The 17,889-nt window shown below is 35.4% G+C and overlaps 1 protein-coding gene across 10 annotated transcripts in view; it reads right to left on the bottom strand.

Moving 5' to 3' along the window:
- Positions 1–8,692: 8,692 nt before the first annotated feature.
- The window catches only part of CSNK1G3 (casein kinase 1 gamma 3), a 79,720-nt gene continuing 70,523 nt past the window's right edge, over positions 8,693–17,889 (bottom strand). For 8 of the 10 annotated variants that reach the window (XM_023765018.1, XM_023765084.1, XM_023765054.1 and 5 more), the window contains one exon: positions 8,693–11,303. In XM_023765018.1, coding sequence (XP_023620786.1) covers positions 11,249–11,303 — 55 coding nt within the window. In that variant the 3' untranslated portion in view covers positions 8,693–11,248. Of the gene's footprint in view, positions 11,304–13,882; positions 13,972–17,889 lie in introns of all 10 variants that reach the window. The other 2 variants (XR_002832352.1, XR_002826044.1) reach the window with 2 other exon arrangements.

Genomic DNA, 17,889 nt, shown 5'->3' on the forward strand with positions numbered 1-17,889 from the left:
AACATTAGTAACAAAGAAACAGAATTTCCGGAGGATGAGGCCCAGAAATCAGGATTTTAAAAAGATTCCCAGGTGATTCTAATGTGCAGCCAAGGTTGAGAACCACTGCCTTAGTGTTTTATTTTTCTTTCCCTTTCTTTTTGAGCTCCACCAGTTCACTATTTATCTCTTTCAGCTGTTTCATCATTTGCCCTTTGTGCTTTCTTTGTCTCTTCTCAATGCTCTAATTTCAAAGCTTTCCCTCCCCTTTTTTTCAAAAGCCTTAGTTCTACAATGAATAACAACTAGAAATGAAACAGCACGAAATATGTAAAGAGATACTCCAAGAAAAATAAAACCACCAAAATATATAAACACTTTAAGAAAAAATTTAAAGGACATCCAAATACTACACCAGAGAAACCATGCCACAAAGCAAATAAAGACAGTAGATGAAGGTCATAGAGAGATTTTATATAAAATTAATAAGATAAAATAAGCAGAAAAAAATGAAGTTGTGATTTCAATGTATGAAATGTTAGAAGCAAGTCATGATTAGGGAGTACCACAATGATAAAACTGAGAGAATTCTTCACAAATAATAGATAAAAAATGAAACAATTTGACAAACCCACGAGTTCTAAAATAGCTATAACTGATGCTGCTGAAAAAGGAAACCCTGAAATAAAGATTCAAAAGGTACATTTTGTACCTCCAAGACTGATATAAAACAATCGACCCCAAGGTTTCAAAGATGGACTTCAAAATACTATGAGCATCCAGACAAAAACAAACAAACAAAACAACACAAGAAATCTCAAGTCACTGATGGGGGCAGTGTGCATAAAGAACTGAGTTCACTTCCCATGAGAACTTTTATTGCCAACAGATAGTGAAGTGGGTCTAGCAGGTCCAGGAGACAAAAGGGTGATGCAGAGATTTTATTTCCAGCCAAGCTATTTTACAAAAATAAAGGCAAATAACATATTCTCAACATGAGGGGACTCAAGAATAATTGAAAAAATAATAGTTAAATGGCTGGTGAAGTAAATTGATTTCACTCAGATATAAAAACTCTCATAAATATGTTGAAAAACAATCTAATTAATAAATATTGACAGGAAGAATTAAGGATAGATTATGGTATCAGAAATGTAAACACATTGATTTTTCTAATTTTGTAAGCAGATATTGTTTAAGTTAATAAACAAAACAATAGAGATCATCTTATTTTATAATATAAAGGGAAAATCTTAAAAGATATACAAATAATAACATAATCAGGTAAATTAAAATAATATGCATGTCCTGTTATTATATAAGAATACTCTTTACTGATTTTAACTCTCCATAAATCAATCCATAGCTGGAGTCCAGAAAAATGTTTTTGTACACTAAAAATTGAGTCCAGAAAAATGTTTTTGTACACTAAAAAAAAAAATGAATTTTAAAAATTAGGTAAAAAAGTAAATAGACAAAAATAGGTGAGTAGCCTAATCTTATATTAAAAGATATTACAAAGCTATGATAATTAAAAAGCTAAATAGATTAGCTGACTGGACAGAAGTAACTATATATAGGATTTAATACATATGGGATTTATATGTGGAATATGCACACGGAGTTTAGTATAAGATATATACTATTGGGACAGTGAAGAGAAAATTCCCCAACAAAGAGTGCTGGGGAAAACCATCAGCCAACTGGAAATGGATCAAGCTAAACTTCTACCTCACTCTTATCAAAATAAATTCCAAGTAAATAAAAAGTTTTTAAAAGTTGTAAATACACGTGCTCTTTGACTCAGCAATTCCAATTTTAGGAATACAGTGGGGCCTTGACTTACGAGTTTAATTCGTTCCGTGACGGAGCTCGTAACTCAAATTACTCGTATGTCAAATCAACAGTGAACGAGTGAGACACGTGATGCTGGGCTGATGTTGTGGCGTTCACTGTGACGTTCGCTGCGCCAACTAGCAGTGGGGTATCTGAAGCTGGCTCATATTAGGAATATACCCAATTGATATATTTCCTAATAAGTAATACTTGTGTCAATATTGAATAATTTCTACACCCATGACACTCGTAAGTCAAGGCCCCACTGTATACCCAATTGATATATTTCCTAATAAGTAATACTTGTGTCAATATGGAATAATTTCCATATATATACACACAAAGTTTACTCGTCATAAAACATTTCTAGACAGGATTTGCAGGAAATTTAGCAAAGGTTGCCTCTGAGGAGGAGGTATGGTCAATTGCATACCTGGCATCAGAAGGAGACTTTCCTCTTGCCTTGTACAACCATCTGCACTATTTGGATTTCTATCATTGGCATAAATTATTCCTTGGATTAATGAAAAGATACTTAAAAGCTCCAGTTAGCAGAGGTAACAACAACTGGGTGCTGGGCTGCACTTCCTGGGACTCTGGGACCCCAATAATGATGGACTTACTGCACAGGCAACAGGCGATGTCAATGAAGCTTCTAAAATACTTGATTAATCGAAAGCATGAACTCAAAAGATACATGGAGTTATAGAGATACTAGAGGCCGGGTACATGGAAATACATACACTGCGGGGGCAGTCCCTCAACCCGGCCTGCCCACTCTCACAGTCCGGGAGCCCTCAGGGGTGGGAGGTGATAAGGCAATCAGGGGAAGGTGATGCCCCCATCACACCTCTGCTGCTGCCACTGCCTGCAGTGCAAGCCTCAGCCGGCCCTGGTTACCTGAGCCTCAGGCAGCCCTGGGCGGCTGGGGGGCTGAGGGGACTAGGGGACTCTGGAGGCAGGCGTGCAGAGCAGCCACACCCACCTGGGGGCAGGCCCAGCCTTGCCACACGCCTGCCACCCTGGTGGGGCTGAGGGGACTGGGCACCACCATCTTGTGGCTGTGGGTGCTGCCATCTTTGAGGGCGTGGCAGTAAATGAGCATATTCCCTCCTTATTGGCTGTGGGCACCGCCATCTTTGCGATGGTGCAAGGGTCAATTAGCATATTCCCTTTTTATTAGATAGGATTACACTGCTGTAATATATTTATGCAAAAAGTGAGTTCTAGAGTCACGGGCCTAATACCTTAATACCAGGATGTGAAGATAGAAGAATTATACTCATTATATATATTCTAAAAAAAAACACACACAAAATATGGTTTAGGAAATTATGGAATTTACTTCAGCATCAAATATAGTCTCTTTTCCTTGAGGGCAGATGCTTTGATTTCAACGCACAATTAGAATAAACTGTGAAAACTATCTGGTGATGTCTGAGGCTCCCAAATACAAGGATCACAGTGAAAATCATTTCACAAAGTTTAAGTGAGAGCCAGACTCATTTGCTTTACTTCTAACTCCCCTATGTGCTGTGATATTTTCTTTTTAATACTGTCACAGTTGAATATGAAAATTTTATTTTCCTCATCAATTTACAGATACTTCATGGAACTAGATCTCAGTTACAGGACAGAGCCTGGTCATATTCTTGGTGATGATTCCTTGTTTCAGCACTCCAAGAGTGACTGGAAGCCATAATTGCACATGAACTTTATTTAAGCCAGAAAGAAATTAAGGCTTACAGTGTAGTTCACATGAAAATGACATACCCACTCACTCATGCCTTTTTGTTCTGAAAACATTTTGCAGCTGAAGGGCACATTTTTAAGACATATAATGATAGCATATTCAACTTGGTGAGAGATAATTAAATAGGAGTTTGGGGCATCACTGTAATTTAGTTGTAGTTTAGCCATCAGGAAGGCTCTTGAAAACCTCACAAGTTAAAGACCTGTCATTTTCTAACTGGACTACAGGTTTCATTTTCTATCCTTATAAAATAGAAGAGTCACTAGTTTCAGAAACATATTTAGTGTAGAGATTCTAGGGGTCAGAGGCTATAAAAATCTACAGAAATTTTAAAGCATTTCACTAAATAGTACTAGGTCTGCTATTGATGTTATTTAAAATGTTTACAATATATATATTTTTTAGTTACAGATATAATACAGAATATAAGTTCATTAAATTATAAGAGGAACATATTAGAGTCTAATTTAGCATCTGCTTTTTATTAGCCCAGCTCAACCTTATTATTAATACAAAAATCTTATTTCCTGTTTAACAGCCTTATGTCAATCAATGCTTTTCTTCCTCCCGTACCCTGACAAAATAACTTGGCTCAGTTCTCACAAGTTAAGGAGTTAAGTATCAAATAAGTTTGTCTGATCCCCCCATTCGTGCTCTCTCCAAGATCATGCATTGCTTCAGCATCAAAGTTTAAGTGAGAGCCAGACTCATTCACTTTACTTCTAACTCCCCTATGTGCTGTGATACATTTTCTTTTGCCACTGTCACAATTCTTGATGCTATTTCAAAACAGCCCTTCCATTTATAAAAGGAAGAAAGGTTATCTATGGTAAGTAGTGTTCATTCGGTAAAAAATAATAATAATTTACCTCAAACATCCAAATCTTTCCAATGTCCAGAACAAAGTTTGGCAAACTATGGTCTGCAAGCAAATCTAGCCCACTTCCTATTTTTATTTGGCTTACAAGCTAAGAATGATATTTATATTTATAAAATGTTTTTTAAAAAAGTATTTCATAATACATAAATGATATGAAATTCAAATTCCAGTGTCCATAAATAAAATTTCATTGGGACACGGCCATGCCCATTCATTTACATATGATCTCTGGCTGCTTTCATGCTACAAGGGCAGCGTGGAAGAGCTGTGACAGAGACTATATGCAGTACACTCATCTTCACACTGCTGTGCAACGTACTACAAGGCTCAGTGATGCAGACGTAATTCAACAGCATTTCAAGTGGCACACATATTGCCATACATTTTATTATTTTATTACTAATGCATACTGACCTTGTAAAAACAAGAAAAGTGATTTTTGAGTGTTGCGCTTGTAAGGCACAGTGGCCCATGGATTATTTTGCTATACAATTGTATGGCAAAGTATCATGTTTACTAGGCAACCACACGTTAGCTGTGCTAGTACAGTTTTGACATTGCCACACTAAACACTCATCGCAATATCTCCAACACACAGGAAAGCACCCTGGAACAATTAGAAAACTTAACACGGAATATCTCATTGGAGTAGAATTTATTCACACACAAACAGGGTGCAACCAAAGCGACTTGCCAACTGGCTCGTTTGTTAGACAAGCAAAGAAAGCTATTTATTGATGGAGAGTTGACGTTAATTGTGTGTCCAGAGAAAATAAATTTGTTTAAGCCTACTAGTTTTTTTAAGCAAGGGCAGTGCAGTTACTTGAAGACACCAATAGTCAACTAAATAACAAGGCAAATGACTTCAAGTAGTTTCCCTTGCCTTCTGGTGAGTCAGATGTAAACAACAAAACAAACGGAGCCACTTTAAAGTAGAGCAGGAGCTGCCATGCCAGAGGGACTGCTTTGCAGTCCTTTGCCTTAAATCTTTGGAATGCTAAAACAGGGCAAAATAACCGTTTAACTAAGTAAGCTTGTGTCCAAAAACTGTTTGCAAAGGTAACAAGAAAGAGGTTATTATGATTACTGGACTGATTACCATTGAACTTAAATTTAAAAACATTGTTTAGAATTATCACTAGGTTGTCTGCACCAATAGAAATGCCTTCTTTCTGTTGATATACTTTTTCCCTTCCCTTTCTCATAAATACCCATTTTTGCTTTCGTCTCCTAATCAGAACATTATTTGGGCTTCTGCATGAATTAATGATACCTGAATAGCTATTCTTATTGATCTCAATAAAAGTGTGTTGCTTCTCACTTTTTAAAAGGCCTTTTATTTTTAGGTTAACATTGCCAATACTGCCCTGTTATTTTACTAGAGAACTCAATGCTGAGTTTGAAGGGACTCATGAGTTAGCCTCTGTGAATAGTCTTCATGCAACACTACAAGGAAGAGTACTTTAAAAGAACTTGAGAAAACACCAATTCAGTGCAAACTGAAGTGGAATCTGCTACGATGTGAGGGTGGTAAAAATGTGTGTGGAGCAGGAAAAGGTTTACTGGGCAAATTTACAAAACTTCTGAAAATGTAAGATGATTAAAGTCAATATTTATATTTTATATCATTCAACAGCAGCTATTTTGTGTAAAATGCTTAAATCTGTCATGTTATTGAACTGGTAAATTTCATTTACTCTTTTAGGCTTACCCATCATCACTTCCATTAAGCTTTATCAGAAATAGGAACTAAATGTGCTGACCTGTCCAACTACACAGCAGTTTGATGGCAGCAAGACTAAAATTTTTCTGAATGAGGAATCACACACACCTTTTATTAACGAAAAGGTGAATAGCTTTGGAAATTAGCTTCTGCTGCAGATTTGATGTTTCTTAATAAATTCAACTTAAAATTGTAAGGCAAAACAACACTTATATGTGAAACTTATTCTGCACTGGTCAATATGGTGACAACTAATGCTTTTTTACCTACTTCCCATGCTGGCAAGTTAAAATGAGCAGCAAGATCTCCATTTTCCACACAAATTTGCAGTGGATATATTTTCCAAACACAACTACATTTTTAGTTGTATTTTTGGATTTTAATTCAAGTGCAAAAGAAATTTCCATACTTCAAAATCTAATCGTACAATGGTGGAGCATGTAACTATCCTTTAATAGGAAGTGATTAATCTGCAATGGAATGATTTGCCAAAAGGCAAATACTTAGTAGAATTCTCTAACTACCTTCCAAATTATGAATATGCTCAATTAAAATCATATCCTAAGGAATGCTAACAGTATTTAGTAGTATCTATCTGTCTGAAGACATTTTCAAGGATGACATATGTAAAATTACATCACAGACCAGCAAAACAGACACATTTGCAATTGATTTTGAAACCCAATTAAGTGAAATATTATCCCCTCAAAAATAATTCAATTCTTATCAGTAGACTGCATTACAAAAAAACTCGTATTCAAGGATTAATATATATTTTAAATTTTGTCAATTCAAAATTAACGGAAATTTGTTTTCTTTCTCATTACAGAAGTATATAAAAGCCTCAATTTTGCCTTTGGCCCAGTCTAAACTTTACCAAAAAAAGTTTGCCAACTCCAAGTCTAGAGCACTGTGGTAGTGTTTTTTTATTTAAATAAAATCACAGTATGATAAACATCCCTATAAATAATCACTCTTTCTAACAAAACCTTTTTCATATCCCAGAAATATTACCTGGTAATTTTTCTGTATGTAGTCCTTTCTTTGGTTATGATCCATGTAGTCTTAGAAGTACATTTCCTAAGAAAATAACATGTGGCCCTGTATTAGAGCTGGGCAGAGAAAAAACTAGTTATCCTGAACATCAGCAAAGCTTTATAATTCAATTTATTTCTACTCTAGAAAAGTTAGCTTTAATTTAACTCTACTAATCCAATTCTACCACAAAATCCTTAAAAACTAAACAAGAGCAAAAATACATCAAATACGGTACTTATGACCTCCATTTTTACCTGATTCCAAAATATTTTTCAAATGTACTGATTATAAGTGTATGGATTATATAATATATTCAGATTAATAAAAGCCTCAATAATAAGGTTTGCTAATTCAAAACAATTAGGTTTGGCTCTGTATTTTGTTTTTCTCATGATAGCAGGTATCTATTGATTTTGCCTGTGCAGTATCCATTCACTCACTTTCTGATAATCCTATTCTCATTTCCTTTTGGGTAACACTCCTTCTAAGCATTTCTCAATCCAATGTATCCTCTGAAAGTGGGAGAACAGCTTCCCTTTAGCCATAGTAACCGGCTCGGGGATGGGCATGTGCACCAATGAAGGAATAAATGTTAGTCTTAGGATTTTGTTGGAACTGCTGAGAGAAACTGCCCCATATTTTAGCTATAGGGGTCTGAAGCTGCTGGGTGGCTACTTTACATCACACATGAAAAATCCCCCTGACAATGAAAACAGCAAAACTGAGAGAGATGAACAGATTCCTGACTACACGGGGATCAAGCATGTCTGAAGCCAGTTCTACCACTAGACTGTTCAGCTAACTGTGCTATTGCATCAGCCACGTCAGGTTTTTATCACTTGCAATCCAAAGGGTGCTCACTAATGCAACTATGCGATCATTCAGATTTAACCCCCATCTTAAATCAGATTCTCCTACACAGGGCCTTCTATCTCCAGATCTTCTCATTGTTCCTGAATGCTGGTGTGCTCAGTGTGTGTTGCTTGGCCTTATCTTGACCTGTAGCATCTTTCAGTAAATACAGCACCATTAACCCCACTTTGTGAAACCCCTTAAAGCACACAGAACAATGATAAACTGTGAGATATATGCCCCCCACCCATGATGGCAAAGTTTTTCACCTAAAGTTGGAGTAATAATTTCATTTATGTGGACATAATAGAACTTCATTCTTAAAAAGGAATAAAATGATTCAGTTTCTTTTCCTTGGTTTACTAGTGGCATTCACTTTAATTAATTGCTCCATTAAGTAGTTCATAGAAGTATAAAAAAATTGTTTAAACTTTCATTAAAGAAAGCTTAGATACTTCCTGGTATGTGCTCTTTACAGGGGGTTCAAACAAAGCAAAACAAAACCAAAAGCATATTCCTATAGCTCTGTTTCTCCCATATACTAAACTCAGTGAGCTGTATTTTAAAAATTTATATCTCAAATTAGTGAGTGGCATCATCTTACCCATGATGAGAGGAAAGGGTTAAGAGCAAGTTTAAAAAAACTACCTTTATTTTTTATTTCGTTTTCAGTTACATACTTTTAAACAGGGATGTGTTTCATTATTCAGACATTCAGGCAATGTTGACTCATTAGTGTTGACAGAAAAGAAGCATAAAAATGCAAAACGTTGTTGGCTTAACCTGAACATACCTGCATTACCTATTACTGACCAGTCTGTGTTGCCAAAAGATTTATTCCTTGGCATTAAAATGGAGCAATTAAAAATATTGCTAAAAAGCAAATGTGTACACACTGGTCTTTGCAGCAAATAAGGGTATTTATACTTTAAAATATTTTAAGTCCATAATTGGATTAATATACACACCTTCTTATGTATAAGGAGTTCAGATCATATAAACACTGTACAGTCCAAAAACCCTACTAAGAATAAAACTAAATAGGCTTATGATAAGAAATACAGATATCGCATGTATTTACAAATATCAGAGACACACATATTTGGTCAAATACTGTAAAGAAAGAAGTGGTTTCACATTATAATGGCCAAAACATCCATCTACCTTGCTCAAAGCAAACAAAAATAACAACTTAGTATGTGACTTCTGCAGTTTAAGACACCATGACAGTATACAAATAGATAGGATGGAAACTGATGACCAAATTATACAGCAAATATTTCCTAGGCTGAGTGTAGGTCTTTAAAATCAACAACTTAAAAAGATCTTCATAGGATTCAGAGCAACAATGATAAACAACGTCCAGATTTGCGGTATTTGTATGGGTGCCTAATTCATCAAAAACAATGCATTGAACTTTTGGCTAACGAGAAAAATAAATTACAAAGTACAATTAAATCCCTGTAAATGCAATAATGAAGTCAAAAATGTAGATTTATTTACTTTAATTACACATTTTAAATGTTACCTTGAGACAATAAAAATAAATAAGCGTGCCTGGCGGCTCGCACTTAAAGACGAAGAAGGGGCTGCAAGGAAGGAGGAAGTAACAATTTGATAAACAAAAAATGAGTATGAGATTTGAACAACATAATTCTTCCTAGCCAGTCTTTTTGTTTTAACTCTTCTTGAAAATCCTGGCTGGAAAGATGTGACAAAAGAATACCTGCCTTTATGGCTTAAAACAAAGCAAACTTGAAAAATGGAATGGGTTTCCTTTTTTACAGAACCGTAACTTTGTTCATATGCAGGCACTTTAACAGACTATGGAGGCAAAGCACCTGACCCATCCTCTCCAAACTAGTTTTCAATCATCGAAATTAGGCTAAAACGTCGGAAAACTCCAGAGAGCCAGCAAAGTGGAATACAAGAGACTAATGTGCACAGAGGGCAATAAAGTGACCCAGTTTTTATTGCTGGGGATCTTTTTTATCAAAAAGCAAATAATTAACAAACAGACACCATTGAGTGGCACATCCAAAGTTTTCTGCTCAAGGGAGAATGTAATCATTCAGCAGTGGGTTTCAATGGGATCCCCTTTGAATTCAACCTTATACATTGCAATGAGATTCACATTTATTTCTTCTCCTTAGTGTATTTTTTTTTAAAAAAAAAACTCCCACATATCTCATTTCTCAAAGTATTCATCTCTTGCTGTCTAACACACATTATCTGGAAGCATAAAGTTACATTATACAAATGTTGCATTTTTTTTTTAAATAAGTGCTTTTGCCACTTCAGCAACACTGTACTTCACATAGTGGTGCCACGAAAGCTGAGCTTAACCCTGGCCGGGTGGCTCAGCTGGTTAGAGCATTGTCACGATATGCCAAGGTTGCAGGTTTGATCCCCGGTCAGGGCACAAACAAGAATCAACCAATGAATGCACAAATAAGTGGAACAAGTCAATGTTTCTTTCTCCCTCCCTCTCTCTCAAAGCAATAAATAATTTTAAAAAATTAAAAAAAGCAGAACTCATAATTACCACATTACTTGTTATTCATTTTACCACTACCATCTGCCAAACACATAGAGCTTTTTCCTCAGTACCTCTGGGCAGTGACTGTACCATGATTTCAGAGAGAATTTTAGTATGACTCACAAATAGCAGTACCATCAGTAATACTGATATCAATGCAGATGTCACACCAAAAATGAACTTCTCAAGAATTACCTTCTTCAAATATTTGGGCAACTCTGTTTCCTTTGTTGTGTTACCACTGGGGAGAAAATTCCTCTTTGATTATGCTCTTACAGGAGTTATAAAAGACCAGATCAGGTATATAACTAGTTGACATTTAAGATACTGTACTGCTTTCCGTGGCAGGAGGAGAGCTTCTGAAAATGTTCTCTAGGACTGTTTTAACCAGTCCTACCTCATTGGTCCATTCCATTCACTGATGGGCAAAGCACTCATGTTCTGACAAAACGTTAAAGCTTCCATAATAGTTAAATTAGAAAAAAAATGTGAATGTAAGACAACCACACAATGAAGTATGAAAGTATGACATTTTTGTTTCTAAGAGTGAGTCCTTGAAAACGTATGTGGTCACTACAGAGATGATTTTCATCACAAGACAGAAGATGAACACGCAAGTAACTCCCCGTGATCTGCCTGTCTCCAGAGTCACTTGTGGCGCTGTATGGTTTTCCTTTTCCTTCTTTTGAAAAAACAGCAGCACCTGCAGATGGAAGGAAACACTTTTTAATTATAAAAGTACTAAAATGTCACAAAGTAAGGCTGACTCTAATATTACTTTAAATGGTCATAAAAAGCAAAAGGCTAGTGCAAGATGAACAGTGAACATGCCAGTGAAGCATAGATATTAGTGAACTATAGCAGAATTATTGCTGTTGTTTTATCAACGTGCCTTTTAGAAAGAGCAAGACAATTCTAAGCAACAGTAAAAGGAGTCACTAAACTGAAAAGGCTTTGTACAAAGCTAAGGGGTTCTGAATCCTAACTGGCCCACCGTATTATTATTTGGGATACTCGTTAATCTCTGGCTATGGCATGCTTTTATAAAATTCATCTTGTGGATTCTCTCCCATTCTTCCTGGTATTTATACATGATTGTTGCAACCATTGTTAGAAAAGCAATAATGATCCTCATATTGGAGATTTTGTTTTCATTAAGAATTCGTTTCAATTGCAAAAAAGAAAAAGAAAAATCTAAAATACACTTTTCAGCAAACATTTCCCATCACACAAACTGGAAGAGAGAAAACATACAAAACAGAGTAAGAATGTCACTGGCACTTTTTAATTCTTTAAGGGTTAAAGGTCAAGTGTATCGTGTTATTTTAATTAAGGTAAGAATTATAGTTAACATTTAAAATAGCACAATCAATGTGATTCAGTTCTGTATTTGAAAACTGATTGTTTTGTAGTCTATGAAGGAAATATTGTACTGTTTTTTATTCCTAGGCAAAAAAATCTAGAGATGATCCCTAAGAGAACTACCTTTTCTGGGGGTAAATTTTCCTAGTCATGAGAAGATGAAACACATGCAACCCATGTAGGGCAACACTAGGCTGGTAGGAACTGAAGGTCCATGAGAATGAGAATCACTGGTCAGCAATCAACAAAACAATATATATATACATGAATATATGTATATATATATATATATATATACAGTGTCCCCAAAAATGTATACACAATCTTTGAGTAATTATAGAAACAGTGTTTTTATTAAAATACATTTCATCTTCAAAATTGAGCTATCAGCTGGTAAAGTGCGTGTATACACACACACACACACACACACACACACACACACACTTATATCCCCAAAGAGTCTGGCATTCCTTTCAAATAAAGGTCTAGTTTTCCTCTCCCACACTTAAAAGAAATTCAACCTATCCAATCTATGGGAATATAAAGATGACAGGCACTACATAAAAAGGGGCTCCTTTTGTTTCCCCACTGAAGTCATGTGTGTGTGTGTAAATCACATTTTGTAATAAAAGTAAGACACTAGTATATATACATGGTGATTCCATCAGCAAAATGCTGCCAATTCAAAGCTACATTATGCTGACCTTACAGAGATATTCCTGTAATTCTTACCAGCCCACCTTCCTAAAGAGATATTTAACTCAACATTTCCAAGCAACAGAGACCATGTAGCTTTATCTGTTCTACCTGGCAAAAGATTATGAAAGATGAAATAATTGCTAGATATCTTTTATATTTTTTGGTGAAATAAATGTAAATAGAAATCCACCCTATGCAGTTAAATTATACAATATCTCTACCCACATCATAAAAATTAATTTCAGAAGAGCGGGCATGGGAGGTCATGGTTTGCTTCCTGGTCAGGTCACATGGCCCGGTTCTGGGCTTGATCCCCAGTAGGCAGTCTGCAGAAGACATCCAATCAATGATTCGCATCACTGATGTTTCTATCTCTCTCTCCCTTTCCCTTCCTCACTGAAATCAATTAAAAAATATATTATAAAAAGTGTTTAAAAAATTAATTTCAGACTCTTTATTGTGATTTATGCCATGATTATGAAAACACTATGGGGCACAATCACACAATTGCATTTTTTAAGTATACTTAAACAGCACATAATGACTAGACCATAAAATGTGAATAATTCAAAATTGTATGTATCACCTGGTAAAGATTCAACTAGAAATATGTGCAGTCATCAATCTTTATGATTTTTACTTTTATTGAAGTAAAATAAATTACCCAATCAAGGGCCTTAAAAAGAGCTACCACCATAAAAAAAGAATATGGGTACATTAGATTTTTCATGGACTTAGAAAAATAAGTCAAATTTATTTGTAACTGTTAGCTACCTAATACCTTCTCAAATTGGTTATATAAATTTTCAAAAATAAAAAGCAAAACAAAAAATTATTCAAGTCAAATTACTCTCTATAAAATAAAAATCATTATTCCAAAAAGAACCTTTCAATTAAAAACTTAAGAGTCAGAACATGTCCATACTGTAAAAAACAAAATATTAAAAAATTGAGAGTTAGAAGAAACAAACCAAATATTTAGGATATTAAAGAATATGATCATATTTCAATGGAAATTTATTCATTGTTTAATATAAAGTCACTAATAATGTTCACTGTTTCTAAATACTGTCACTGGCTACTGAAATTCCAAAATACATTCTTTTAAAAAATTTCCACTAAAAAGTGTCTTAAGCCTTTTGGAATGGGGAACTTAATGTAATACATGTTTTAATGAGTAAGTCCAAGTCATAGATTTTCATGCTTGTATTAGCAATTCACCTTGCTTGCTTTATTTTCCCAGTACCATTAATCACCTTTCAGTTCTGAGAGTTGAGTTCTTCCTACCTCTTAGGTATCCTTTCCTTCAACTGTGTAAGAATTATTGATCAAAAAAAAAATAATTCCCAAATTTATTTCAGATTAAATAAGATTTTCAAATGAATTATAATTTTACAAGAACTTTAAATTCAAAAGCAATCTAAAGATGACATCTATTTTTCAGGAAACAATCCCATTAAATAGAGTACTGTATATCCTTGAAATAGATTTGCAAAAATAAAGCTGGAATGCCATTAAACTTACTACCACCAGAGGGCAGCATTGCTTTATATAATATGAATACATTCCAAATAGAAACAAAACAGAAGAAAATTGCTATTTAACTTGCGGCTGATTTCTTAAAGTCATTACCAAAACAGCTGATTTATAGTCTTTGTGATTAAGAAATTAGGTATCATCTCAATTATCTACTGTCCCTGAGCACTGAACCTAAAACACAGTGCCCATACCATCACTCTATCACATGACTGTTTTATTTTCCTGTCAGTACTTAGTACTAATAATCTACATGTATTTCATGTCTTTATTATCTGCCTCCACATCAGATATAAGCTTCGTAAGATCTTGCTCACAGGTACATCTCACAAATGGGCACAAAATTGTTACTCATTAAATATTACTGAATAAATAAAGGATATGCCTCATAAATGCAACTCCTAGAGTAAGAATCTGGTCAATTATATCATGTTCTAAAGCTAGAGTTTTTACCCATGGGCTGTGTACCCCAGTGAGAACTCATACAATGCAGATTTTAGTGCCTGTGGAAGTTTTTCTGGGAAAAGAATGGCTTGCACCATATTCTTAAAGGAGTCTGAATTTCAAGAAGCACTGCTCTCTAGATGCAACTGCCCAGACCCCACTCCTGCTTCTCATTTTCCAATGAGGCCTTGGCCTGGGTGCTCAGGGCTGACCACTGGAGATACTTAGTGGATACCATGCCATCAATTTATGAGTGCAGGCAAAGGAGTAAAAAGAGACAATGTTATTTTAACACTTGGTACAGCGAAAAGGGGGGAAAAAAGCTATTGGTAGTAACAACTGTAAATAATAGCAGATTCTAGGATTTAGCACATACATTAGTTCTCACAGACGATGTGAGCAAGTTATTTTTATCAATAAATTCAATTATCTGTTCTTAGAAAATTATTTACATCTTTAAAATGTTAAAATATCTTTTCTGTCCTTGCTGCTCAGTGGCTACAATTCTTATACATTAGTTCATACCTCACTTGCAGTCTCTTCTGATCTAGACTACGGACAACACCTAGGGGAAGCTGATTAAGCTAACCAGACATTTAAATCATGTTCTGTCAATGCTTCCCTTTTTCTTGGCTCTTTCTTGATTATTCCTTATGCAGTTCCAGTAAAACAATATACTCTCACAAGTCAGATCTGTGCTTCTGACACGATAATTTGGTAGCCAATCTAAAAGCTTTGCAGTCACATCTCCACTCTTAAATCCTTTGCAGATAAATGTTAAGTCCTACTCCTAATGAATTCAAAGGTTGTTGCTTTAAATACTGTTTGGGTAGGAAACAGGGGACTATCATGACTCAAAGTCCTAAAATATGTAGAAAACATACTGGTAAGGGCCAAGGCTTTGCTACTAACATTACACCACCACTTCCTCTTTAGTCACTGCCTTTTCCTTCATCTAGAATTGGGCTTGTTTTCTTAGATTATGTCATATACTTCTTTCTCACAGATATACCAGAAACTGAAGCAGGTTTCTCTGTTTGTATGTCAAGTTCTTATTGGTCCCTTCTACAGTGACTCACTGGCTCATCCCTTGGCTGAGAGACTGTTGGCAACCTACCATACAGTTAGGACTCTGGAACCTGACCTCTGCTCATCGGGCAGAGCTGATGAGAATACAGAATATACCTTTTATAGCATAATTCTTTGACAAAGGATTTTCCCCCTAAAATGTATACCTGATACATTTTAATACCTCTGGATCTCTTGATTTTTAAATTATAAACTGTTTAGTTAGCCAAGAGGAGTTTAGATCAGAGAGCAAGACCATCCACAAACTATTCTAACTAGGAACCTGTACACCTATCCTCATCTTTAATTTCTTCCTCTCCATCTACATGCAATTAGTCCCTCAAGTCTGAAATGACTTTCAAAAACGTCCCATTCTCTGATGCTGGCTTAGTTTGAAACACTGTTTCCATCATTGCTAAGAGCCTTTTAACTGACTTCCCAGTCTAAGTCTCCCTCTCTCCAATATGCCATCGTAGGTTTATAGTTGTGAGTACGCAAAACAGAGTTTGTTCTTATATTATTATTTATTAATTACTGTATTATTGTCCATACAAACAGCTGTAAGCCTACTTTTGCCCACCATGTATGGCACCCTTTCCTCTGAAATCTCAGCAATGTCTCTACACAATCTATGGCATTAAGTCCGCACAGCTCTTAAGTTTGGTTCCAACCTATTTCCACTCTCCTCTCAGTCTCATCATCCATCAGGCTTCCTTTCCAGGCAGCCTACACTGTGCAGGGAAGGAAGGTTTTCTACAATCTTATGAATCCCAGGAAGTGACATAAGCCTCAAAACTGTTGCCAAAAATTATTTCCTAAGGTTCAATCTGATTATACCATTTCTTGGCTTAAAACACACAGCTTTCATTGCTGTGCTGAGAAAGATAATGTTCAATTTTTTTTTAACCTGGCTACTAAGTCCCTTTGAGATTGGACACTTAGCCTATCCACCCCAGTTCCCATTAAAGCACTCACGCATTATATAGCCTCGTGGGTTGCTCCTTGCTCAACCTTTTCTCTCTGACAATCGCCCATCAACTTTGCCAAACCATACTTATCTTTGAGAACCAGTGCAAGTATATCTTTACCGCTGAAGACTTCTACATCTTCCCAGCTAGAAGTGAGTACCCAGTCTCTGAACTCCAACAACACTGTATCCTACATAGTGCTAATCCTCTAACACCTGTACTAGACCAATGATTCTCAATGCTGGCTGTTCCTTAGAATCAGTTTAGAAGCTTTTTAAAAATACTGGTAACCAGACCCCAACCACAGAGCAATTAAAATCAGAAATGCTGACAGTGCAGCCTAAGTATTATCTTATTGTTAAACTCCCCAGAAGACTGTGAGATGAAGCCAGAGTACGGAACCCCCATGTAAAGTAACTGGAATAGTCTATCTTCTCTAATGGAATGTAAAGGCCTTGATTTCTCCTCATAATCATATTACCAAACCACAATAACTGCTAAGTAAATGTTAGAAAGGGGAAAGAAAGAGGAACAAAGGAAAAGGTGATTTCATACTACTTAAAAATTTGATAACTAAACTATTGGAAGCCTTGTTTTAATTCCTGGAAGGAATGATGAGAGTGCTATTCTTTATGTCACCTGCCTTGAAAAAAAATTCTCAGCTACAGTAAAAAAGACAAAACCTTGTTACTAATGAAGGAGTCACTTTATATTGGGGGGAATAGAATACTTTCCATCATTCAGAAATCATATTTTTATCCCATGAGGTAACTATTCTAGGAAACTTGAGACTCTAAAATGTCCAATGTAAAATACATTCTAGTGGGATGCAATGAGAGGGATCTCTGTCAATCACAGGTAAGAAGAAAGAGAGGAAGTCAGAAACAAATTCTGAAAAAGAATTTTAAGTATGTTCCTAGCTACCTACACAATGGTGGAAGAAGCGTAAGATGCAATTTAGAAAAAAAAAATCATGCTTACATTTCTGAATCACAGACTAAAAATATGAGGAATGCAATAGTAAACTTGTAGAATGTAAGAATAATCCTGATGAAAGAAAAGGCAAAGTTTTATGTGTTTAGTTTTCAACTAGTGAAGGGTCAGGAAAGTTCTAAAGCTTTCTGTAACCTATCCGGAATAAAGCTTAACTGAAATGATGGATTGATATTCATTTTTTAAAAACTGATTAAGATATAATTCACATATCATAAA

This window comes from Myotis lucifugus, unplaced genomic scaffold (assembly GCF_000147115.1).
Source record: "Myotis lucifugus unplaced genomic scaffold, Myoluc2.0 scaffold_0, whole genome shotgun sequence".
NCBI classification, from domain to species: Eukaryota; Metazoa; Chordata; class Mammalia; order Chiroptera; family Vespertilionidae; genus Myotis; species Myotis lucifugus.